Below are 27499 nucleotides of genomic sequence, written 5' to 3'. Positions count from 1 at the left end.
GATTATTATATTATCAACAACTTAAAATTTAGGGGGGTCAAGTTTCTGAGGTTGAATATAAAGCTGATAAAAACAAATGCATCGCTTGTTATGCGTTACCTGGGCAATTTTCTCCACGATCTCCACAGAGAAGGCCATCATTTTCAGGACTCCTGGTTGAATTCCCATCTGCCACGACACAGTGGAGGATCACTAGACCTTCAATTTTAAAACAGAACCAAAACAAACATGAAAACTCGTTCAATGAAAATGTGCTCAATGTGAAAGTTTCTATCAAAGTTATGATGATTTATGAAAATAACAAGCCTTTCCATTTCCAAGTCATTCTCCCGCAGCAAGGGAGGGCTACACAGGCCAGCGTGTCTCATTTTTTAAGCTCAGGGCTCAAGACAGAATTTTCAGGCCAGTATCACTTACATCTGACAAGCCCTGGCCCCTTAAATGAGGAGACTTGACCATAGTTGTGATGGAGCCTTATCCTACAAGCAGAAGAACAGAGGGAGTTCTCAGCCAGCGGATGAATACACTGATGAATTTCCAGGGAGAAGGGATGATGAACCTGCGTAGCAATGTATTTTCTCCATGCCACACGGACCCAGTGTTTTTCAGGTATAAACTGTTGAGTGTGCTTCTTTCTGGGGAGATGCAAACTAGATATTCAATTCATAGGAATTATTTAAAATTTTCAAATTCCTCCAGCTAAGTACCTCTGTCTCTAACAAGGACAGGCTTCATAGAAAGGCATGGGGAAGAGAGGAACACTGTGTTGAGGTTAGGACAGCTTAGAATACAAAGTGTAGACCTTGCGAGGGTCCTGATTCAAACAAAGCAACAGTAAAAGTCACTTATGAGATAATTAAGGAAATCTGACATTGTCTGGACATTAGAGAATATGAAGAAATTGTTATAGTTTCAAGTGTGATAATGATATTGTGGTTTGGATACAAAAAACAGAGTCCATATCTCTTAGAGATATGTATTTAAATACTTATTAAGGAAATTAATGAATTTCTGATTTGCTTTAAAATAATCCAACCAGGGAAGAGGGCTGTGAGGTAGTGAGGGAAAGGCATAGATGAAACAAGATTGGCCACATATTGGTAACTACTGAAGCCGGGTGGTAGGTATATCAAGGGTCACTCTGCTGTTCTCTCTACTTTTATATATATTTTTAAATATCTATAATAAGAAGTTGGAGAAGGGAGGGCAGTGGAGGAGAGATAAGACGGCTTGGTAGTTAACTTTTCCTGAGTTCACAACCTGCTTTTGCCACTTGACAGCCAATGCACATGGGGCAAGTTTCATAACCTCTCAGTTTCCTCATCAGCAAAGTGGAGATGATTATTATCTCTTCTTCAGAGCATTGTGAGGATTCATCCAGGTAAGTGTGCAAAGCACTTAATACACTGCTGGCACATAATCGATGTTCAATTAAATTCTCATTATTATGTAACTGGTAGGAACAGAGTAACCTGCCCACGGATTGTATTGACATTTTTACATCTAGCCAAGGTTCTAAACTACACATGTCCTCCAGTACAATTCAGTTCAACCAATATCCACGAGCACCCAGAAACACACAGGTGGATAGGACATGCTGTACCCTCAAACTGCTCCAAAGCTACTAAGGCAGGTAAAGAGCCAACCAAGTAACCAAAACACAAAGTGATAGTATTGTACCAGAGAACAATAGTATCCAGAAAGGTCAAAGGCCAAAAGGTCTTCAAAAAGAGTTTTTCAAAACAGAAATTCTTTTCTATCTCTATTGAATTCGAAAAAAAAATTTTTTTGAAAAAAAGAGGTGGTAACTAGCATTGGAAACAGTGAAGAGAAATAGAAACTCATATCCATTGGGGATGGGTAAATTAGTACTACTTTTCTGGAGGACAATTTAGCACTATGTGGGCTAAAAGCGAAAAGCTTAAAATTGTACATGCACTTAAATCCAGTAATTTCATTTCTAGTAAGTTTTCCTAAGGAAATAATTTAACATACATAAAAAGAGTTCGCTACAAAATTTCTCCACGTGACATGGGTTATAAAAAATTAGAAATTACCTAAATATCTAACAATAGAGAATTGATTAAATATAGGGAATACTCCCATGCAATAAAATGCTATTCAGCCATAGAAAATGATTTTCAAACATTTCAAAATATTCCTCAGTAAGAGAAGCAGGCTACAGAATAGTGATGTAGTGGGATCTGAGTGTTTGCATTGTTTGTGATAAGTATAAAAATATCCATACAGATAAATAGTCCAAAAAGTTGGGTAAGTAAGTAGGTAGAGAGTTGCCCACAATGGTTAGAAGAAGACTTTTTCCTTAATTTTCTTTATTTGCACTTTCTTATTTTTCTATCTGAATATCCTGTTGATTGCAACAAGAAAAAAGGAATAGCTCAAAATTTTAAAAAAACAACAACAAAAATTTGGCAACCAAATTTCCAGATTTTTCCTATCTTTTATGCCAATACCTGGCTCCCTCCTTTCACACTTAGAAGAAACCAGAAACAATCATTTATGACTTCTCAAGCACAGGAATTGTATATTAATCAGTTTGGTAATCCTGGAATCTAACACAGAATACAATGGATATTCAACAAATGTTGAGAGATTGACCAATCTTAGGTCAACCTATGAACAAACAAACAAACTAAACAATCAATTTCTAGTGGAAAATTTTAACCGTCTTCTTTTTTACTATAAAAACAGATTTAAATCACTTTTAAAATCCCATACATGGGCTTTCTTCATGGGCAGATTCAAGAGGCATTCATTCTGCAGTTGATCTGTTCTGACGACGGAAATTGAAAAATAAACTAAATCTCACAGAGATTCAACATCTGCAAACTGAAGATGACAATATCTCTGCCTCAGGGCTATCGTAAAACCTAAGTTGAGTAACATAAGAAAAGGCACACACAGGGCTTGGCACATAGTATACAATTTTTACCCTTCTTCTGCTCCTTCCCACTATCACTTATGATTTAACACATCATTCTTTATTTCCACATAACAGAGCAAGTCCTGATTCCATCGAAACCCTGCCTGGCCCTCCAAACATTCTGGCAGGCTGAGCCCAGGCTCTCTTCTGCTAAGGCTCACTCCACATGCTGGCATCAGCTGGCAAAGGAATTCCACTGGGTAGAGCCCCTGTGGAGGACCCCTTGCGGTAGAGACATTCTCAGGCCAACCGGACGCCAAGCTCAAGGCTCTGGGACAGGGTCCACAGTCCCTCCTACTCCCACTAATAATCTTCATCAGCTGGTGCTTATGAACCAAATCGAGCTTGAGCCTGAAGAACCATTTACTTTGTCTGCATAGTTTTAAAAAATGGAATCATGACAGTTCATATCAAGCCTGGATTTTCCTGTTTCTATTTGAAAAGCAGAAGGTCTGGCAACACAGATCTGAAACACCTTCATGGCAACAGCTGGCTAGAGCCTAGTAGCACGTGACCACTTTAAATGCCACAGACCCCATCGGGCTTGCTGCGTTCATTTATTTTAACTGTGTAGACCCTGACAGGCATTTGAGTGAGTGATCTGTATGGAGCGACTCAGAAATCAGAGAAATGCTCACAAAACCATCCACCCAATATTGAAGGCTGCTTCAAAGACAAAGGCCACTCCTGTTCCATCCATAACTCAACAGATATTTATTAAACATTTTGTGTTTGGCACTGGTGCACAGCACTGAAGGTTCAAAGATAACATATTATCACTAAGCTCAAGGAGCTCACATTTTGACAAGGAAGATAGACGCACAGATCTATAAGGTATAGTGTGATGAGTACGAAAGAGGTAATACAGGAATAACACAGAGCAGAGAATCAACTCTGCCTGGCAGCAAAGACTCACTGAGAAGGCGGGAATTATGGTGAGTTTTTAATGAGTAATAAATGATTTTTTAAAACATCAATTAATAACTTCTAGAAAATGAAAATTGTGTAAGCAAGTAATTATGTTATAATGTACTATGACATAATTATAGTACATTATTTGTTTCAGCAGTGGACAATATTTATATGGTAATAATAATGTAAATACTGATAATTTAACAAAATTTGTCATAAAATCAGGACCAGTAATTAGCCAACACAGACCATGTGGGGAAAGTGGTTGTGATTAATCATAATCTGTGCGGTGCTAGTTCTTAAGTGTTTTGAGTATCACCCCTATAGTAACTATACTAGAATTAGAAGAGAATCTCAATAGGTAAAAGTCTAAACTTGACAAGTCAAGAAATAGCATTATAAGCATACTGTTTAGCAATACAGAGATAAACACAGAAGAGGCACCTGAAGGAGTCAAAAGTGGTTGATTCTAGGGTGGTGAAGAGGCAGGAAGGCAGGTACAAAGATCTGCTATTCATCATTATAAACTTCTTAGTACTATTTGATTTTTTAAAATTTGTGTATATTTATTACTTTATTAAAAACAGAATTAATTTTTAAGAAAAGGATAAATAAAATTGTAATGAACCAGGGCATTCTAAATAAAAGGCACAACTTATAAAAAGACATGGCATGAATAACTTGTCTAGTTCGCTTGGAGGGTGATTGGGCCTTGTGATGGAAGAGGAGACTGGAGGGCTGGTAGGTCACAAATGGCCTAAGAGCCATGTTAGTTACTTTGAGTTCTGTTATGTCGCTAAAATGGGGTCATTGAAAAGTTTTAAGTGAGAAGCAACATGACCATCTTCTTTTCTTTCAGTGTGTAAAGTTTGCTTTAATACAAATACAGGTGATTTCAGACATACCTAAATGAGGTGTTAGCACACGAATCTGTATGGAGAAGAAGAAATGAATGCGAGAGAAATTCACAAAGTGAAATACAAAAAAAAGACTTGGTGACTAATGGGCTAGAGTGGGAGATAAGGAAAAGGGAGTCTAGGATGACTCCGGAGTTTGTAACTAGAGTGAATGTCTGGATTGTGGTACCAATCACAAATATGAGGTATACGAGAAGACAAACAGGTTGAGGATTACTGTAGACTGAATTTCTTGTTGAAACCTAATCCCTAATGGGATGTGACGGGCCTTTGGGAGGTGATTAGGTTGTGAGGGTGGGATCAGAACCCTTGTAAAAGACACCTCACAGAGCTCCCTTGCCCCTTCTGCCATGTGAGGACACAGCAGAAGGATGGCTGTCTATGAACCAGGAAGCAGGCTCTCACCAGACATTGAATCTACTAGACCCTTCATCTGGAATTTATCAGCCTCCAGCACTGTGAAAAATAAATGTTTGTTGTTTACCAGCCAATGTTGTTACAAGTCTATGTTATTTTATTAAAGCAGCCCAAACTGACTAAGACAGGCATGGAAAAAAAAATCAGTTTCAGACACTCTGAATTTGAGATGACTGTGTCTCATTTAGAGACAGTAAATGGATATTAGATCTGGAGCTGTGGAGTGAAGTCATAGCTACGAGTTCTACATTTAGGAGTTACGAGAAATAAACTGGTACTTAACGCCACACATATTGATCTGTTAGAAAGAGCCATGTGAAAAGAGAAAGCTGATTATGGATAGAGTACTGAAAAAAATCAATATAATAGAGGGGCAGAAAGAGAAGAGTCCTCAAGGGATCAAGAAGAGCCACAGGGCTTCCCTGGTGGCGCAGTGGTTGAGAGTCCCCCTGCCGATGCAGTGGACACGGGTTCGTGCCCCGGTCCGGGAAGATCCCACATGCCGCGGAGCGTCTGGGCCTGTGAGCCGTGGCCGCTGAGCCTGCGAGTCCGGAGCCTTGTGCTCCGCAACGGGAGAGGCCACAACAGTGAGAGGCCCGCATACCACAAAAAAAAAAAAAAAAAAGAGCCACAGAACTAAGAAGAGAGGTTTTCTAGAAGCATTTGGTCAACTGTATAAAAACTGATGGAGAATTAAAGATAAGAACTGAAATACATGCAGTAGATTTGACAACCAAAAAGCACTAGCAGTTTCTTGCTAAAGAAATAGTAACGGTATGAAAGCTGTGCAAATAATTGGAGATTACTCTTCACAGATGTTGAACTGAGAAAGGGAGGGGGGTTAAGATTAGTCAATATGTACAGAAAAAAAGAGAGTTATTTTGCTTTTGTTTTATTATGAAAGATCATTGACAGGAAGATGCCAAAGGTACAGGAGAGAGGCAAAGGATGAATTAATGACAGAGCAGAGAGGTTGGACAGTTTAGCCCAAAAGGCAGGGCCACTTCTGCAAGTGCGATGTAGTTCTTTGCAGTCGAAGTTAGTAATTCTGGCAAGTATAACTCTATTTTGAGTGAATGGAAAGTCTTTGGAAAATAAGAGCTTAAATGTATTTTACATTCAATACATCTGACCTCATTGCTCAAGGAAATCCAAGTTCTGGGTAAAATGAGTGGGAAACATCTAACGTGTTTCTCAACTTCCGCATTACTGGCATTTGGACTGGATAACTCTTTGCTGTGGGATGCTGTGCATTGTACTATGACTAGCAGTATCCCTGGCTTTTACCCACAAAATGCCAGTAGCATCCCCCTCCCTTCCTCCACCTACCACTGAGATGTTACAATCAAAACTGTCCCCAGACCTTGCCAAGTGCTTCCTTGGGGGAGAAATTACATTGGTTGAGAACCATTGCAATTCTCTCCAAACTTAGATATGGAAAACATAAGATCTTCATTTAAAAGAGTCACAAATTATATTAAATTTCAGAATTAGTAAGAACCTTAGAGGTATTCAAATCTCCTACCAACCCTCAGCTCCCCTAAAAACATCCCCTGGGAGAGTTCACCTTTAAAATTTCAGCACAGAGACTTCACTCCCTTCTAAGGCATCACATTTCAATGAGACCATTCATCCATTCTTTCACTCACAATCATTCATTCATTCAAAAAAAATTAAGCACCTATTTCTAAAGCTCTATAAATGCTTCTTTATGTTGAACTGGTTTTTGCCTTCCCATAGTTTTACTCTGCTCATTGGAATCACCTAGAATAAGTCTAATCTCTCTTTCTCGTGACTGATCCTCGTATATTTGAAGCCAGAGATCAAGTCTTCCTGAAAGGATTTCTCCTCCTCAGGCTAAACATCCTGGTTCCTCCAACCGTCTTTTACCTGACATCATCAAGACCGCTCATAAGCCTTGACATCCTCCTTAAAAACAAGGTTAAAATACAGGGCCATTTTACATGGTTTGGCAAAGACAGAATAGAGTGGGGCTCTCACCTCTCACATTGCGGGCACCATATTCCTGATACTGCAGCTGCATAGCATATCAGCCCTTTTTAACTATTCCATTAAATACAGGGGTTTTATTCTGCTTTGAATAAATAGAAGCTCTTAAACCACTTATACTGTCGGAAAGCAGTGTATTCGTGGCTTTTTTGTCCTTTTTGGTTTTGCTCTGTTTTGTTTCATTTTAAGCTGAGAAATGATTTTGTACTTGTCCTTTTTAAATGTTATTGTGTTAAATTTTACCTGTCATCCAAATATTTCACAATCTCTTTGTTTTCTTACTCTTTCATTCCGCCTATTACCCATGCCTCCCTGTTGCACATGACCTGCAGAATTCTCAGATGCATTCAAGGAATAAAAACAAAATAAAACAAAATAATGTTAGATTAGCTGCATTTGCTAAGCGACTGGATATTGAGTTCCTATTTCTGGGGTTGGTTTTTTTTTTTTCTTTTTTTTTTTAGTGGAACATTTTATTTTATTTTATTATTTTGTAATAGATCTTTATTGGAGCATAATTGCTTCACAATACTGTGTTAGTTTCTGTTACACAACAAAGCGCATCAGCCATATGCATACACATGTCCCCATATTCTCTGGGGTTGGTTTTTAAATACCAGCTCCACTCATAAAATGAAAGACAAAAAGGAAAAGAAACCCAATTCTACTTTAGTGAGTCAAAGCTCCATTTACTTTTATGCACTTTGAGATTCTCAAATTAAAAATTACAGAATGTATTAAAAGTATTATCCCCATCAGCCGTCACGGAGAATGAAGTCATTGGGAACAATACAAGGCATTCAGAGAGACACAGCTTGACAAGGAGCATGACCCACTGTCTCAGAGTTACTGCTAACGCTGAGGTAAGTCATACACCAGCTGGATCAACTACTTAAAAAGATCAAATGTGACCAACCTAAACAGTCATATATGCTGTAATTGCCTCATCTCTGAGCTGAACTTTCCATTTTTAGAGCCAAGTACGTTTTATATTTTTTAAGTAAACATAACATTATCTCAAAATGACCATACAGTATATTCTGATAACTTAGGATATCTTCTTAGATACCCTAACTTCTACTTGTGTTTACTAAATCCAGTGATTTCCTATGATGTCACATCAATCTTATTTTAGGAATCAAACCACACTCCATGTCCCATTAGACAATTCAACTGTAAATCACCAGAGAATGTGTCAATTTATGAATATAAGCTGAAATTAGAAGAATATTTCACAGTCAGATCTCTGCTATTTCATTTATATTAGAGGGAAGCAGTATAGATTAATAGGAAAAAGATATTTGAAGTCAAATGGAGCTGTACTTGAATCCTGAATGTAACTTTTAATCACCAGCTTTGTGATAAGATTAAGTTACTCAGCATTGAACTTCAGGGTCCCCATCTGTAAACTGAGGCCCATGATATATAACTTACATGGTAACGATTTAACTATCTGTTTAAAGAAAGTGCAAAAAGTAAATTATGAATTATTAACCCCGGTAATGCCTGGCACAAGGTAGGCACTCAACAGAATAGCAGCTCTAAGAGAACAGAAGTAAAAAAGAATTCTTATTACTCATATAGATTCTCAACTCTCATTAATGAATATTGACAAATTTCTACATTTATGATGTGATTTGCCTTGTGTATAAAATATGCTTATGAAACAAACTACAAAAGATAAATACACATACATACTATACTTCTATAGTACACTTATACATATGTGTTCAACGAGGAAAATCTGTATGTTGGTCTTTCCACATGCTGCTTTTCTCCAGTGTTTTTAAAAAGATATTTGACATTAATGCACCTCAACTGCTTACTAGAAATATGCCATCTTCTGCATGTATGGTTCCTTGTATTTTCAGCACAGTTCTGCCAGTACTCAGCATGGTGTTTATGTCAGAGGGGAGTTACTGATTCAGTTGGTTAGTTAAGTGATTCAGTGATACAAATATAACAGATAAAGTCAGATCTTAGATGATACTATTTAACAGTCAAATGGATTATATTTGATTAGAGATCTAATTTTAATTTCTGAAAAATAAAGTTAACAAAATTTTAAAATTTAAATCAACGTTAGGAGTAAAAACTATAAGCATCTGGGGAATTTCCCAATGTGTCTTTATTGTCAAAAAGAAAATCAGAATCTTGAGTGTGCATACTACACACAAAAAGTATTTTCTATGTCCAAAAAGAGGACATGTCTAAAATGGAGTTGAAAAAATATATTAAGTGGTGGAAATGCTGTTTAACATTGAGCTTACGGGTGGCTGAGTAAAAAAGTGTGAAATAGATTAAGTTTGACATTGATGTTCTCCTTCATCTTTTTTTAACTCCTTTTCTGTCTTTTTTGTTGTTGTCTTTTCCCCTCCTATAAACCAGTATCCTCCTTCTGCTTTAACATTTCCCCTAATAGAACATAATTTCTTCATAGATTTCCCTTTCTAAATGTATTTACTTTCAAAGCAGACCTGCAAGGAGAGAAATTGCTTAACTCCACAGAAATACTCTAGAATCAAGTGCGTCAACCTAGGTCTTCTGGAAAGCAGAGCCTGAGACACAGATTAAGGGGTTATCACTTTATTGGGGAGGTACAAGCTCTGGGCCATGAGAATGAGAAAAAGGGACGTAAGCAGAGAAGGAGGCAAAGCAATGCAATGTGTGTACCCATCATGCTGGGTGCAGCTCCAGAGTGAGCCACAAAGACACCGAAATGAGTGACACATTCACTCATCCAAGGGCCATGTAAAAGGTTCAGAAAGGAACTGCGTCTTGAAGTTGCTCACAGAAGAAAGAATGAAGGAGGAATTTCTCTGCCCCAGTCACTTCCATCACCCATTTTCTTTTGGACAGAATTTTCCCCACTGGGTGCTGCCTCCCCCAATCTCTGGCCCCTTGGTGAGTAAGAGGCCAGAACACATGCCCTGGGACACGGCCTCGAAGTCCCAAAAGAGGGGCAAGCTGGTATGAGGGGAGAGCTGATCAAGGGACAGGGGAGGTAGTTGAAAGGCCCTTAAGAAGTGCACGATTCTGTGTCCCAGTACAGTGAGGATTTGGGGCACCAGGACACCTTGGGGGAGCCTTGTTCCAGGACAAGGAGGGATTTTTCTAAGGTCTCTCAAATCACACCACCTGGAGGACTGCCAATTCTATAAAACTGAAAGACAGGTTTTCAGAGCCAGGAGGGGAGGCCAAGACAAGGGTAGAGAAAAAATAAGAGGGTCTTCACAAATAGTTTATGTCCATTCAAAATCAGGGGAGTAGAATATGACCTCCTTCCTCCGCCTCCAAAAAAAATTCTATTCCAAATGGTATAAACAATATCTTGGTGTTTAAGAAGGGCTTAGAATGATGAATAACATTTTTTTAACTCATAAAAGAACTCCACACTCTTATATTTTTAAAGCCCAGAGAGGGAAGTAATTTAACAACCTGTCATGCATAAATTAACTCACATATCTGAAAGTTGTCAACACCACGATAATGCCTTTGCCAGTAAATCCACCATTTTATTTTTGCCATGACCGTTATTAAATCTGTGACAACAATGACTAAATTGAATGGGAACCCTATAGCAACCTAGAGCTAGTTTCTTAGAAACCATCAGTTGTCAAAACTTGACGTTTTGAATTCTATCCCTTTATGATAAGGCCGGACCAGACAGTCAGACATTGTAGCACTTTAAATGAAAAGCTCTGGGATCACTGAATTTCCATAATAGTTCAAAGAGAGGAGGCAAAAGGAACCATGGAAAAAGAACAATTTGTTATCAAGGAGGATTATCTGAGTGCAAAGTGAGGAGGAATAGTGGAGTTGGCTTCTGGATCCAGCGATAACACAGCCTCTGACCCATGAGGAAACAGTCATCAAGCTTTAATAATGGTAAAGAAAAGAACATAGGGTGTCAGAGTAGATGCTCTCCCAACCTGAAAAAGCCCCAGAATTTAGGCCCTTAAAATGAGTTAGGATAACTCAAGCCAACTTAACTTTAACCCATTATTATCTTTATTGATCAAACCATTTGCAGAGACCAGAAACATCAATCAATCAATATCAGACAGTATAATTGCCAGGTATAAAGGAAATAAATCCTAATAGAATTCCAAAAAGAGGCAATGTTAAGCTTAAGAAATTATAGGGAAAACTTTCACAAAAGAAGTTGGAAACTAAACTGGACCGAAGGCAATGACGTAGAAATGAGCTGAGTGTGTTTTGGGGGACAAAGTAAAGATGTCCAGCTGGAGTGAAGAATTATACAGAGAAGTATCAAGAAACAAGGGCCTGGGAGATCAGCTCGGTGCTTTGTGACCACCTAGAGGGGTGGGATAGGGAGAGTGGGAGGGAGGGAGACGCAAGAGGGAAGAGATATGGGAACATATGTATATGTATAACTGATTCACTTTGTTATAAAGCAGAAACTAGCACACCATTGTAAAGCAATTATACTCCAATAAAGGTTTAAAAAAAAAAAAGAAACAAGGGCCTTCTTGATGTGTGTGGTGTGACTGTGAAATAATTCAACTGATTTTTCTTGTGTGACCTATGAAAATGACTCATTAAGAAACAGTCACACCACGTTTCCAGTTGAAACTTCAATGTCTGTTCACCACATCCTGAATAAAGCAGCTGACTAATCTAGAAATCAAGAAGTATTTAATAGTGGTGAATGCTGTTGGGTAGAAATCGTTAAGAAAGAACGGGGTGCATTTCTTTTGCTACCCTTCTGCGAAGGCAAATGGAAAGTGTATCGTTTCACCTGGCATCTAAATCACATTTTGTTCTTCTTACCCTCTATTACAGGATAATTATCATTTATCTAAAAACAAGTAGAGAATCTTCTCACAGAAGTTTCCTATCACAGGATGTTAGAAATTTGCAATGTTAGAAATTTGTCTCCTGAAATAATAACATTTGAAATTTTTGCAAAATAATTAATCAATTATAGTTATGCTAGGGTTTTTCCCCATCACAACAGGATCCCAGGTCATAACTATTATCTTAATAGTTGGTAAAATATAAAGAGTGCAGCATCTTTAAGGCAAAAACTGAGCCTGGGGCAAGGGATTGATACTATATCCCAAGATGTCCTCTCATCACATCATATGAGGGGTACATGATATCTACATGGCATTATCGGTGATGTTAACCTTGATATTTCTATTCAGGAAAAGACATGGTGGAATACAGTTTGGGCCAGGTGGGAGTGAAGTCACTCAAGTGATTTTCTTTTTCAAAAGTCTTTACCATTAGCTCCCCAGGTCTCCATCTGTCCTGCGTCTTCTCCTTGCAGAGAAGTCAGCTGACAGTACCAACCTCCAAAGTACCCCCAAAGTTAAATAACATTATAGTAGCGTCTATAATTCATGGAGTCATAAGAACCTTTGGTGGTCATTTGGTCCAACTCCTGCCTCACCTAGGAATCACCTCTACACAGCTTCCCGTGAATGCAATCCAGACCACGGACATGCCCAGGCACGGGAAGATCACCGCATCCCAAGGCAGCTGATTCCAGTTTTTCAGAGCTCTACTTGGGAGAAAATTTCCTAAATTAATGTGAGAGCTGTCTTCCAGGAATGTTAGTTCATTAATCCAAGTTGTATACTCTGAACTACACAGAGGAAACCTTTGCTGGGTCACCTTTTCAACGATTTGAAATTGACTCTCATAACCAAAACTTTCTCTTTTCTACCCACCACCCTGACCTCTATCCTTCTATCCTTTCAGTTATGTGTGTGTGTGTGCGCGCGTGTGTGTGCGTGTGTGTGTGTCTTTGGCTTCCCCATCAATCTCCTGTCTCTTGTCTTTCCAGAGCATCAATGATTTCCTCAGAGCTCACTCACCAGTGACCTCCTCTGGAGCCTCAGCCTCGTCCATCTCCACAGTATTTGATATGGTTGAACTTCCCAAATCTTCCATCTAAAAATCACCCTCCTCTTGGCTTCTTGACTTATCCTTCCCTTTTCACTCAACTCTGCCAGTTACTTTTCTGACACCTACACCATATATGGGTGTCATCAACACTCTACTTTCAGTCCTCTTTTTCTTCTGATCATTTTTATTGTGGTAAAATATATACAACATAAAACTTACTATCTTAATCATTTATAAATATACCGTTCAATGATATTAAGTACATTTATATTGTTGTACAACCATAACCACCTGATCTCCAGAATTCTTTTTATCTCACAAAACTGAAACTCCATACCCACTAACTCCCCATTTCCCGCTCCCCCAATCCCTGGCAACCACCATTCTACTTTCTATCTATGATGTTGCCTTGGTCTTCTTTTTTATAATGTCATTTGATCTCACGAAATACCCATAGACTTAGTGTTGGAACAAATATGTAGTGAGGGTTTACTGTGTGCTAGGCACTGTGCTTGAGCCTGAAATTATAATCAGCTAAATGATTCATTTATATTTTCAGCCCTATTTTCTAACCAGATGATTGTCCAAACTGGGTGGCCATTAAAATTTCCTGTAGAGTCTTTTTTGTAATATTTTTTTAATTTTGTAATAATTTTAGATTTACAGAAAAGTTGCAAAGTACACAGCATTCCTGTGCACCCCTCACCCACTTTCATTTCCTCTAATATTATCATCTTTCACTACCGTGGTACATTTATCAAAATTAAGAACCAGCATTGGTAGATTACTATTGACTAAACTCAAGACTACATTCTGACTTCATCAATTTTCCATTAATGTCCTTTTCATGTGTCAAAACTCTTAGGAATTTGGCATCTTTGATGACATTTACCCTGACCACTTGGTTAAGGGATTTTTACACTGTAAGGTTATTTATTTTTTTTCCTTTTCATACTCTATTCTCTGGAAGCAAGTCACCAAATCCAGCCTACACTCAACGAGGTCAAGGACTTAAGCTCTACCTCTTAGAGGGGGGAGTATCCACCTCTATTATTTGTAGTTATTCCAGAAGGAAAATTTGTTTCTTCTCCTGAAAAGTCTTTAAAAATTTAGATTCACAGGGACATGTCAACCAGACTTTAGTAGGTCTGGGGAGAGGCCTAATAATCTGTACTTTTTGCTTTTCTTGGAAGAACAATCAGACCTGGGGTCCACTGCTCTAATTTGAAGTCAACGTCCATATTTCCAAATGCTTATAAGACTTTTGAATGTCTCAAAAGCAGTTCACATCCTCACCAGAAAAAGGAAGTTCTCTTTCACATATGGTACCATAAATTCTTGTTCTCTCCCAGGTTAACAGTGTTGGAAACAGCTTTAATACTTTTTTTGTTACTTAGACAAGTCATTCATATAAATTGTTGCTTAGAAATATTTATTGAATTTATTCCTTGCTCTCCATTGCCTGGTCCAGGCTTTCTGGGCTAGGTAAAACCAATCTTAAAACCACTGCACTCCCTGTATAATTCCCCTATTGAAAATATCACAGTAGCTACCCATTAACCATTATTATTGCACTCCCGAGAAGGAGTCCTTCTAACATGAGTTAGGGACAAAATGATGCCCTTAATGGTAGAGAATGGAGCTGTCATAGAATAAAGTGAGGTCTTCTGTGAGAAAAATAAAGTTCATTCCCATTTAGTTTCGTCTCTCTCTAAGTGTTATGTGGTCATGAGCCAGTTCCCTGAATCTGGCCTCTTGGATAAGTCTCTTTCTCCAGGTGACACTGCTACTCTAAGATGGGTGTGGGGCTACCCCCTGGTTATGAGCCACCTCCAGCCTTAGAAAACCTAGCAGTACATGGTTAGGAACCTTGAAGCAAACCACTCAGGCCAGCCTCTGATCTGTACTTAGCTCTTCACCAAGCTATAGGGCCTCCAGTAAAAATGGAGTCTAGACATTTCCACAGAATTAAAACAGGCTCCTCAGGTAGGAGACCATATAATATTTTAAAATAAGGTCTTGACATATAATTAAAAGCATACATTTATGTAAATTAGAAAACCTCCTAGCTCCAATTCCTAGGAAATCCGGCAAAGACGTCACTGCTTTAAGAATTCAGGATCCTGGGGGAGGGTGTAGGTTACGCTGCCTGTGGGATAGGGGTGTTGGTGTCCAGGGATGAGTTGTTTTCTCCAGCAAACGCTTCAGGACCAAAGAGCCGAAGGCATGACAACCAGGACACTCATCGGCAAAAAAAATAAAAAATTTTAAAATTTCAGAATCCTGCCTAATGTCCTCATTCTGAAAAACAAGTCCTTATCCAGTCAATATTTCCCTCAATACCACACAAAATCAACTCTTTGTTCTATGCTTTGAGTCTGCTCACTCTCTGCTTCACCAAAAAAAGAAAAAAAGTAATTAATTTATCCACCTTCTAATTTTTCTCCCATTTTTTTTCCTCTACCACCATCGTGGAAAAACTAACTCAGTTCCCTGTTTCCTTGGTGATATCTTTTTCACAATCACTTCAGCCCATAATAAATTCTCCTTCTCTGAGATGTTTAGTCTGTACTAGGTAATTTAAACTCCGTTAAGTATTGAACTACTTACTATACGATGTTTCATTTCTGATGAACATTTATACCCAATATAATACAAACTCTTTTTGGAGAGACAGTGACTTGGACAGCTCTCCTTAATGCTAAACACAGTATTAGACACACTTTATAATAGTATTAGACACACTTTAAAATAGTACAAATACTTAGCTATGTCTTCCTCATTATTACATGTTTTAGAAATAAAGACTGTACTTCCCAACAACCGACCCAACACTATGCCACAGTGGTTCGGGATAAATTCTTGCTTTTGGATAAGTTGCCGTTTTGCCGATGGTGGTAGTCAATATCTCAATGTCATGAGCAAATCTCATTCTATCAGGTCAGCCTACTCCGGAATAGGAGGTACAGCCGCCATCTCAGTGAGGAACTGTCTAAAATAAGTCATTGTTAGCAAATTCGAAGACATTAAAGATGGAATATAAACAGATGCTGGAAAACAGTTCTAGTTTCTGATTGTGGCAGCTAGGAAAGCATGCGCATGGGCACATGCTGAAATTACAAGGTTTACGTCAAGATCTTTGCGATGCGCTATGAGAAGCTACGGGTCTAGGAGAACTTCCTGGGCTGTGTGCATTCAGATTTATTCTTTTTTTTTTTGAGGTACGTGGGCCTCTCACTGTTGTGGCCTCTCCCGTTGCAGAGCACAGGCTCCGGACGCGCAGGCTCAGCGGCCATGGCTCACGGGCCCAGCCACTCCGCGGCATGTGGGATCCTCCCGGACTGGGGCACGAACCCGTGTCCCCTGCATCGGCAGGCGGACTCTCAACCACTGCGCCACCAGGGAAGCCCCAGATTTATTCTTTGAACAAATATATATTGAGCACCTACTATGCACAATAATCCTCTAGGCACTGGGAATATAGCTGTGAACAAATCAGACAAAAATCCCTGCCATCGTGGTACTTACATTCTAATGGAACTGTTTAAAGAACTGTTGAAAGCATGGTTATGATGGGGGCAGATTTCTATTTTTTTTTTTTCCTTTGCTTGCTTCCAGTGGTGAATATTACAGCAATTTCCTTTGATCAAAGTACAAACACACTCCAGCTGGCTTAAATGAACACAATGATTCTATTTCTCCTTTTTAGACATACCTATGAAATACTTTCAAAGTTATCTACATATTCACAAAGTTAAGAATATTCATAAATATTGAGCATTTTCTAGCCAACTATTCTACTAAAATCTTTTCCTGCATTATCCCATTTTATGCTCAAAACACTCCTGTGTCCCTAGATGATAGGTACTATTATCATTATTATCATTCTATACATAAGAAAATGCAGCACAGGGAGATTAAGTAACTTTCTCAATGTTACAAGACAGTTATTATGGAAAAACTGAATATTTATGCATGGTTGTCTGCTCCTTAAAATCTAAACAAAATTATTTTGTCATTAGACAACTTTTCTAAAACAACTTATTTTCCATTTGTCTGACATTTAGAAATTAACTTTGACATTGCATCATCATTCATTCTTCCAAAATGACAATTTATTTCTTTTTAGTTAAGACAATTATTTGCATAACCCCAATAAATGAGACAACCCCATTTTGATGAGATTAAAAGTATTAAAATTATCTTGTAAATATTTCATTTTTCTCTGCTAGTGAAGGCTCACTTTTTATCTGATTCACCTTAAGATGTTGGGTTTGGGTATCAATGTCAGGAAAGTGCTGGAAAGCTTTTCACTGCATAAAACTAGGATCAAAATTGGCAGTTGAAGAAGAATCTATAGACCTTTTTTTTAAGAAACAGATAAGCACTTTGCTTTTGCAGTGGCATTTCTTACATTTGTTCCTTCCTATCAAAGCCAGCCAAAAGAGAACTCTTGAGAATTTTTATCTATTGCCTATTTCATAACTAGTGGGAGCTGGAATTGGAGAGATAAAGGCAAGGTGAAGTTTTTCCACCAGTTGGTAGACACTGATTACATTTCAGAAGTACCCAGAATTTAAAAATCCAAATTTTTTAAATTAATGATTTCTTCTGTGCTTTCCAATTATCCATTATAACAGCTCATGTTAATCCAGAACTTAACTATGATCCAGACACAGTTTAAGTGCTTTATGTAGTAACTCACTTAGTCCACATAATAGTCTTGGTTCTATTGCTGTCAGCTTTTACAGATGAAGGAACTGAGGCCAAGAGGGTTTAAGAGATTTGTCCAAGATTAAGGAGTGGGTAAATCACAGCAACAGGGGAGTCATGCCTAGATGGTCTGGCTCAGAGTCTACACTCTTGACTACAACATCACGTTGATGCAGGATATGCTCTTTTTACTCCTCAGGAATAGGCCTACAGGTCCAATCAGGGGGAATGTAAAGCAAGGTCACCTCTCTCCATTTGCCCTAAGGAGCGTGCCCTAAGTGTCATAGTGTTGCAAGCAGCCCAGGAAAGTGCAGGAGTCACCCACAGATTCAGGTTCATTTAAGGACAGGGTCAGAGTAGGATGGCCAAAGTGATTCTAGGCACAGACCAAAGGAAAACACCTGGTCTGATCAATGCCAACTGTTCACTACCAGCTGGGATGGCCTGGGCCTGGGATATGAGTAGGCAGGTTTCCTGGCTGGGATGAAGAGCCAAGCGTCCAAGAACATGAGGTATAGCCAGTGCCTGGGGTGCCACAGATGCATGAGTAGGCAGCAGAGAATGCAAAGATGGTAGGAGACTGCTAGAATGAACTTAAATGCTTTTAAAATAAGTCAGGAGAACTGGGTTCCTCTTAAATACAGTGTTATGTCATTGTACTATACTTTAGTGTCCTATCGCCCACTGTCTCCGCCATTCAAATATGGGGGAGAACCAAATATATGAACCAAATATACGAGAGATAGGTAGCATTACCGAACATGAGAAACAGAAGTAGACTTACTACTTGCCAAACAAAAGTCCGTCTGTGAAAGGATCTCTATCAAGATGGGAAGCAAGTCCCAAGTAAGAAGAGATGAAGAAACACGTCCTTCTACATCATCTCTGAGCAGTGGGCATGTTTTGCCAACAAGAAATAGAACTGTTTTCTTTACTGAACCTACTGTCCCTTTAATGCCTGGGCATTGTCACAAACAGTCACTTGCATTCACTCATTCAATTAACTAATATGTTTTCAGCTCCCACTATGTGCCAGGAACTCTTTATACATCTCAACATCTCAAACATAAGGCTAATGGAATGAGTAAATCCATGGTGTTGCAAAGAGAGAAATGCTATATTAGTAACTCATCCTGTTATACAACCAACAGAGACACTTTGAAATAAGAAGGCTGAACACAAACATTGTTATACATTTTGTCACTGTTTCGGAATCAGTGCTTCTGGTCTACAGGTCAGGTAAATAATATACTACATATCCTCAAAAAAATGTAAAGAATGAATAAAAGTACTTCTTCGCTATTTGACTTGATCTTGCTGATAATCGAAGTAGGTTACTACCTAACTGATGTAAATTAAGATTAAATACCCAATCTCTCTCCAACGATCTAAAAAATCTCCTCATTTCTTTAAAATCTAGCAATTATAGATTCATTTGGGCTTCCAAGATTCCTCTTTTAAGACACAGATATGGCTGGGCAAACTGCATCATTAGCAGTACAAAGCATAGTCGTTTTAATCAGATGACTTTCCTCTTGAATTTTACTTTGGCGGACTCTTGACCAACTGGAATATGGATTCTTTGTGGATCCAGGGGTTCGTGTGCAGTTTTAGAAGTGTATCAGGATCGTGGCTTAAGCCTAAACTGCATGCAGCCCAGATTCTGGCTTATTTGGACCCTCTTGGGAAGACACTAATTCTAGAGGAGAAGTTGACAAGCATGGTTCATGGATTAGAAGAGTGACCCGGACAACAGTTTGGTGCTGTTTCTCTGACTGTCCCCTCAGCCTCCTAGTGACATTCATGAGTTGATTACTATTAGAGGGTGAGAAAAAAACAAGATGAGGCTTTCCCACTGGGCTCTCCATGGATTTCAGGAGCACAGGGTACTGGGGTGAGCAGTCTCAACAGAGATGGGGCAGTGCCAGGGGTGTGGACAGACACATGCACTCTCTGTCCTGGGCACCTTTGACCTCAGCACAGATATCTGCAGGCCAAGCCTCAGCAGGGCCACCTTCAGTGGGCACTACAAAGCTTGTCTGCATTACTGGGATCTTTCTTGCAGAATTATTTGGGAATTTCCACACAACAACTGAGAATGGAGCAATAGCAAAATTTGATTTGTAACACTTGTTAATATGCAAGTGTGGCCTGCGAAACCTGGGATTTTTGAAGAGGAAAAAAACTCCTAATGCTCTTCTAAGCCCCAAAGCATATCTGAAGAGGCACATTCTAAAATCTTCACTGTGTGGGGCTTCAGCTACTTCCTTTGTACAATGAGAATTTTACCTGCTGCCGCCTACTTGCTTTACAACTTGAAACCTAGATATTACATCATGAATACATTCATATTCTCAAGAAGAACTTAAAAAACCAACTTACATATATTAATGGTTTGGATTTTAATAAGGAGGAGAACATATTTTTGACCTTAAAACTCACTCATTTTTTTAAAAAGAAACATTTTTTTCCCTTTTTCACTAGTTATGATTTTAGCTTTAGTTTGTTATAGCAATTGGATGAGAGGGAGAAATTTAAAAACAGAATAAATAGGGAGTCCAATTTCTTCAAGATTAAAAAAAAAACTTTAAACAAATTTATTGCCCCTTTACCGTATTTATCAAACAAGCAAGCATCCATGGTTCTCTTTGTTAAGGTAAAGTTTACAGGAAACAAAGACCCATTACAAGTAAATGGAAGTTAAATATTATTGTAAAAAAATTTTCTCTTAAATTCCCAGTAGAAATGTTCATTAAAGATCAGCAGAATGTCAAGTTGGTAAGCACCTTAGTCTCATCTAAAGCAACTCGTTTATTTTATAAATGAGAAAAACAATGCCCAGAGAATTGTAACTTACAGACATCTCAAGTCACAGAATGGCAGAAGCTGGAACCAGGTCTCAACGTCTGCTCCGTACCAGCTCTCAAGGCACTTTCACTGTGACATACATACACACGCACGCGCACACACACCTAGAACATCACACAGCCGTTGCTCACATTCTTTTCAAGAAGTAAATAAGATAACATGTGACTTAAATTAGGAATGAGACTTAAAAGTAAATAGGACCATTTAATGGAAACACTGAGGTCAACAAATTACATCCTTTGGCATTTTGCAAGGAGTGGAGCCTCTTAGGGAGTCTAGAGACTGAATTCAATTCCCTAAACCAAACATTCAACAAGGCAGTTGCACACTTAGGTTACCCTGCGTTACAACAGCACTGGGTTACAATTCTGTTTTGTTTTTTTTCGTTTCTGCCTTTTGACAAGTTTTGAGAAAAAAATAAAGTACCGTGTGATGGTAAATAGGGAAGAATGTCCATCAACCTGAAATAGTCACTTCTACCATAACACTTCTGCTGGTACATCACCCTAATCTTGTCCTGTATTAGCTTGTGCCTGGATTATACCTGAGACAATCAGGTCCTCTGGCCCTCTCCCCTCCTCCCACACTGCACCCCACTGCCAGGTTTATCTCCTCAAATCATTGCTTGTATTATATCACTCTGTATTCAAGGCCTATGATGGTGTGTGATTAACTGTTTATTGATTTATATCAAAATATTTTAACCTGGCTTTTTTGGCTCTTCATAATTTGTCTGCCTCTCCTCAGTTCTACTTTCTGGCAGGCTGACTGCCTGTCTCCCCAGGAAATTAATCTCATTCCCATCACCAACCCTTTACTAAATGCTTTTACTGCCTTTCGTCTCCCTCTCTCCCCTACTACGGATATTTCAAATCCTGCCAAGTTTCAATCCTACCCACTCAGGTCCTCCATGCAATCTCCCCACTGCTCCATCCCTCCCTGTTGAGCTCTCCTTTCGCCGGTTTCATGACTTTTTCTCCTATTGTTTCATATCTGTTAGTCCTGCATTCCCAACATCAACGTAACATCTTTTAGGGCAAGAATCATGTCTTAGGACTCTCTTGAGCCCTCCTCCCACCCCCATTCCCATATACTCTAGCATCTTGCTGACTGTAGCAGATTTTCAGTAAACACTTTGACAGTAGGACAGACCAGATAAAATGGAGGAAGAGAATGCCAGCTTCATCCAAGAGATGCTGGCAAAGCATAGCCCTGTCTCTAGGCCTAACTCTCAGGCCCATTGTCCTTCTTCAGGCTCCACATCACTCCAAACTCTTTCTGACCTCTTCCTCTGCGGGGTTTGTAAATCAGTCCTTTCTCTCTAACCATGATCTAAGTCTGATCCACTTCTGACCAAGGTCATGACACGTTTAAGGCACCTCTCTTATTCCAAGGACACAGCCAAATGGAGGTTTCCATTTAGATCCCACCTCTTTTCCTCCATAAGAGAAAGACTGGCCCTTTCCAGGCTGGAAGGTAGTGTCCTCATCACATAGACACTTCAGCTGTGGAGACGCCCCTCCTCTCGCATTGATGCCCCAAGCCCAGATGTCCCTACCCCTCATCCCAGCTAGGACTACAAAATATTGCCAGTTTCCCTTCCCTCTGCCTGCACCCCACACAAATGATCATGATGCAGAGGGGATGTCTTGCGGTAGTAGGATTTTCCCACTTAAGTATCTACCTGCTACCTTCCCATACTAGAGAGTGAGGGGAACACTGCTTCCAGCAGTATAAACTTGCCCCAGCATCCGAAGTTCCAGCTCTTTCTCTGCCAGCACTGACTCCCAAGGAGGTGAGGAGAGCCTCCGGGAGGGCCGGGCATCCTACCACTTCTCCCACTAGCCACTGTCCCCTCACACCAGATGACTGACCACACCCAGTAGTCCTTAACCTAACCACCCCAGTTTCACCTTCGAAGTGAAGAAAAGTTTTCTCTCTGCAACTTCTCCTTAAAACAGGAAATAATATACTCCAAGTAAAGCAGCTATGTGTTTCATCAATACTGCCCTCAGTAAAAATATGTCATCTCCCTTTCCTTTTGTTTCCCTATCAGGAACAGGAGATCCAGGTCTCAAAAGTTGAATCTTTTCTCCCTCCTCCTGCCCCTCTCAACTTTGCCAGCAAGAAAGGGGTGGAATAATTCATTTTCGGGCCTTCCTCAGCTCTCGACTCTCCGGGGTCGTCCCCTTCCTCTCCCTGGCACGCGCCCAGGCAAACTGCTCTCCACCCTGCTCCGCACTCCCGGAGGCCCGCATCTCAAGCCAGGGAGTTCCCTTTCCTCTTCTTCCCAGGGGATGTCTTTTCGGTCTAGTCTCCCAGGCTCCCACTTTGGTGGATTTCCCAAAATCCTCCACCTGCCACACCTCCTCGCTCGCGGGCACCGCGCCGCAACGCCCAAGAGCACCGGCGCCCAGGCCCTCCGCTCTGCGCCCGCCCACGGGATCCCTTCCGCCCTCGGACCGCCCCCTGAGCCCAGGGCCGCCGCAACAGGTGCAGCCCCAGGTGCCCAAGTGCCGGATTCTTAACCTCGTGCTACCCCAGTCGTCCAAGTTCTTCGACCCGCCCCTGCCAACCCCAGGGCCCCCTCGGGTCCAAATGCCAGCGCGGAAGGCTCGCCCTCCCTGCGACTCCACCCTAGACTTTCCTCCTGGGTCTCCAGCGACCACTTACCCAGGGCGAGGGCCAGGAGCAGTGGCAGGGAGCTGGCGTCGCTGCCCGGGACGTCCCGGGCCATCAACCCCGCTGCCGGGCCTAGCAGCCCCGAGACGAGTCTCCCGCCTCCTCCTGCGCCCCCTTCCCGGCCACGGGCGCCCGACGGGGTGCCTGGAAACGAATCCCGGAGCTAGCAGGAAGCAAAACTACTCCCCAGGCTGCCACCCGGCTACCGGGCGGGCGGACACCCCGGGCGGGCGGCCGACCGGCTACGCGAGTGTCGCCGGGAAGAGGGAGCCTCCTATTTATCCGCGCTCTTTCTGCACACACCCCATCGACGAGGCGCAGGACTTCGTCGTGGTGGCCTCCACGCCGTTCCCACCCAAGTGACCCCACACCCACACAACGGGACACTTGCGGGCTCCCCTCGGGTCAGCTCACCCACGCCCCCTGCTGGGTCGCACCTGAAGGTTCATTTCCCTCCCCTTGGGGAGTCGAGGAGGTGGGGAGGGAGCGGAGAGAGAGCACGTGGAGGGGCCCGAGGTGCGGGGCCTGCGGGCCGCCGTGGAGCAAGCCGGCTCTAAACTCCCTCCCCGAGCCCACTGAGCGAGAACGGCAGACTCGGACTGCTCTGGAATTCCAGCTCCCCTTATTTCAGCCAATTGCTGGTGTCCTGGAGGGACCAGAGCCAACACTCACTGTGGTTAACCTCAGGCATTTGACAATTTCCAAGCTTCTCTTTTCCATACGTAATTTGTTGAATATCTGGGAGTGTGGGCTCACCAAGAGCTACTTTAAGGATGTCACTTATATTTTTTTATTTCTCCATTTACTCGTCTATCCATTGTATTTTCATTTATTTATTTAATTCATCAACTCTGTTGGATCTATAAGAATAAGGAGAATCCTTTTTGCCTGGGGCTTCCCAAGCACCATCTCTACCTCAACACATCTCTTCTTTGAGGAGACGTGGAATCTGATGGTTCTGCACCAAGCATTTCCTGGAACACAAAGGCATCCGCACAGCTTTCAAAGACAGAAAGTAGCATCCAGTTTTACCTTACATGATTTGTCTCCAAAATAACTAAAGCGTACAGCAGTTTTCTTACTGATCTATATTCCTCTTTCTTGATCAATATGTGTAATCATGCCTCCTCAGTACAGAAGTTGTATTTCTATAGCATCCGAAAGTCCAATAAACATTCATTTACATAAGAAATGCAGTTCAGATGTCTTCCCCTTCCTCCCCATTGTTTAAATTAAACAAATTATTATGTGCTTTTCTTCAACAAGTGACATTTCATTTCAAAACCAATTCACGTTATTTTAGCGCACCAGGCAACCAATATACCCAGAGGAATAAAAATCAGTTGGTAATTTCCAGAATCCCATTCTAGCACCCACATGACAGCTCAGAAAGCATCTATGAGAAGACAGACATGAGGTTTAGAGAGTTCAAGGTTGTGAGATAGGTGGTTACTGCACCCCAGATAAAAAGGGCAAGAGCACACGAAGCCAAGGGGATTTGACATCATCTCCCTCCTTTCCATCTCCATCCTTCCCTTTTCCTTTCTGATATTGTCTCCTTCCCTCAGGATCAGGGCCCTAGGTGAAGGCATCTTTCACTCTGAGACGGCACCCTAGCCAACAACTGTCCTGGTATCCTCAACAGAACATTATTATTTTTATTTTCCTTCTCCATAAATATTAATAAAAAATAAAGCAAACCTAAGCAAAAAATACCAGATGTTTGTCGAATATTGTAAAGTGCCAAGACTTGGTGTAAATGTTCACCATTCATGCCATTCAAAGGGTAAATTAACTGTTTCAGGCCACTGGAGTATGAAATAGGGTACTTGAATATATTAAATAAGCCAGATAAATTAATAACCTTCCCTAAGGGCTTTATTTACTGCCAGAAGTAAAATAAATACTCCAGAGAATATGTCTTCCAAATTTCCTGGCACCGAAGTTTCAATCTTCAGCAAGAAAGAGGTGGAATAATTCATTTTCGGGTCTTCCTCAGCTCTCGTCTCTCCGGGGTCGTCCCCTTCCTCTCTCTGGCACGCGCCCAGGCAAACTGCTCTTCAAGATCAAGCAACGTTCTCTTTCCTTTCTTTCTTCCTACCCTCCTTACTGCCTATGTTCCTTCCTTCTTTCTCTCCCTTCTTCTCTTCCTCCTCCTTCTTTTTTCTCTCTCAATTCATTCACTAAGGGGGAAAGCCAATCTGGGTTCCAACCACTAACTTTGGAAGAGTAGGAGGCAAGAATTGACTTTCATGAGGCCTCATTCGTGTAACTGAGGTGTGTCTCAATGCTTTAGATTATAAACTGAGCTGTTACTAAGAGATGAATGGGTCAAATCTGTAACAGAGTCACAAGGTAGAACTTATATTCCCAGAATCCCCAAGCCAAGGATTGCTTGAATCGTGTCTTTCCTGTGCCAGCTTTAAGCCAATATAACCAGCCCTCCTGAACCTGGTATGAGGCTTAAGTGGATGCCTTTGGAGGCCTTTAAGCATCAATGTTTTCTCTTCTCACACAGAGCAGCCTCCAGCAGGGACACTCCTCCCCCTCCACTGGACAGGACGAAACAAGCTTGTGGTTATTTGTGGGGCACAACACCTAAACAGACACACATGTGATGGTAGAAAGGAAAATTCTAGAATGTATCCATTCAAGGTCAGCATGTAATCTCCAAATTATGACTTTAAGGTATTCAGTAGCATAGGAAGATTTCCTAGTAGTCAATAACATTATTTAATTCAATAAGAGTAGATGAATAAAAAGAAATATGAATGGTGAATATAATGTTTTTATAGTAATGATAAACATTATGCATTGTAGATTACTAAAAATTAGTAGTATATATAGAGGGTTTTCAAATGTTCTTAAAACTATTAAATTAGCCTCTATGGAAAACCAGTGAAAAATCAATGCTCAAAAGCTGTATTCAGGTGATTTTGCTTTACACCCTAGTTTTTCTGGGGAAAGGGGATTATTAGTGACTTTTTTTTTCTTACGTATTTTATCATACCTTCTTCTTCAGTCCTTCAGGTATCCATTTTTTATACGTAAGCCTCAATCTGTTTGACTTGCTATCTTTTTTCAACGGCAGCTTAATATTGATACAAGTTTAGTAAATCTCAAATATAATCATCTATGTGATATCTATCAGTTTCAGCTCTCTGTTATGACCTTTTCCTGTGACCATATTCATACATACCTGATAAAGATACTTCTGATTTTTTAAAAAACCTGGGCTTTTGTGCAGGCCCTAGTTGTAGACTAAGTAGGCAAGCACTTAAGTGGCATAATTTTAGTGTTGTAGTACAACCAGGCCCTAGACATCCCTCCCTGACACACCTGGCACAGTGGCTTCTTCCCTTCCTACATGGTCATAGTTTCCCATCAGTGTCAACACTCCTCCATATGGGACCACAGAGTAGTATACTATGTACAATTGGTTCTGGAGTTTTTTTAATCTGTTCAAATTGGGCTTTGTCACTGAATGCCTGGATCACAAATTACTCATCTCCCTGAGCCTCAGTTTTCTCATCTATAAAATGTGATGGTAATGATTGGCACAGTTTTTATGATTCACAATGATATATATCTCTAAGGCAAAAATCTGGCATATTAGAAATTATTCAGTGTATTATGGTTATTATATCATTTTACAATCTATTTATAGGTTACATAAGGGAAAAGAGTAGGGACTAGCTTCCTTCATTAACCCTCTCTTACTAATATTCCTAGTGGAGGGAAGGAAAGAGCACAGAGCAAATCTCTGATGGGAGGGCTTCCCCAGCGGCGCATTGGTTAAGAATCCGCCTACCAATGCAGGCGACACAGGTTCGAGCCCTGGTCCGGGAAGATCCCACATGCTGTAGAGCAACTAAGCCCATGCGCCACAACTACTGAGCCTGCGCTCTAGAGCCTGCAAGCCACAACTACTGAGCCCTCGTGCCCCCGCTACTGAAGCCCACGCGCTTAGAGCCTGTGCTCCACAGCAAGAGAAGCCACCACAATGAGAAGCCTGTGCACCACAATGAAGAGTAGCCCCCACTTGCCGCAACTAGAGAAAGCCCGCGCGCAGTAACAAAGACCTAACGCAGCCAAAAATCAATAAATAAAATAATAAATTTATTTTTTTTTAAATCTCTGATGAGAAAGTAACAGTGAG

The 27499-nt window shown here is 40.6% G+C and overlaps 1 protein-coding gene across 1 annotated transcript in view; it reads right to left on the bottom strand.

Annotated features, from left to right (window-relative positions):
• Positions 1-23432, bottom strand: part of BTC (betacellulin) — a 37693-nt gene extending 14261 nt beyond the window's left edge. Inside the window, exons 1-2 of the mRNA XM_060011698.1 lie at positions 23332-23432; positions 100-198 (exon numbers count right to left, since the gene is read on the bottom strand). Coding sequence (XP_059867681.1) covers positions 100-198; positions 23332-23395 — 163 coding nt within the window. The 5' untranslated portion in view covers positions 23396-23432. The remainder of the gene's footprint in view (positions 1-99; positions 199-23331) is intronic.
• Between the last annotated feature and the right edge of the window lie 4067 nt (positions 23433-27499).

Source organism: Delphinus delphis, chromosome 5 (genome assembly GCF_949987515.2).
Source record: "Delphinus delphis chromosome 5, mDelDel1.2, whole genome shotgun sequence".
Lineage (NCBI taxonomy): Eukaryota > Metazoa > Chordata > Mammalia > Artiodactyla > Delphinidae > Delphinus > Delphinus delphis.
This window is presented reverse-complemented; position numbering and strand designations above follow the sequence as displayed.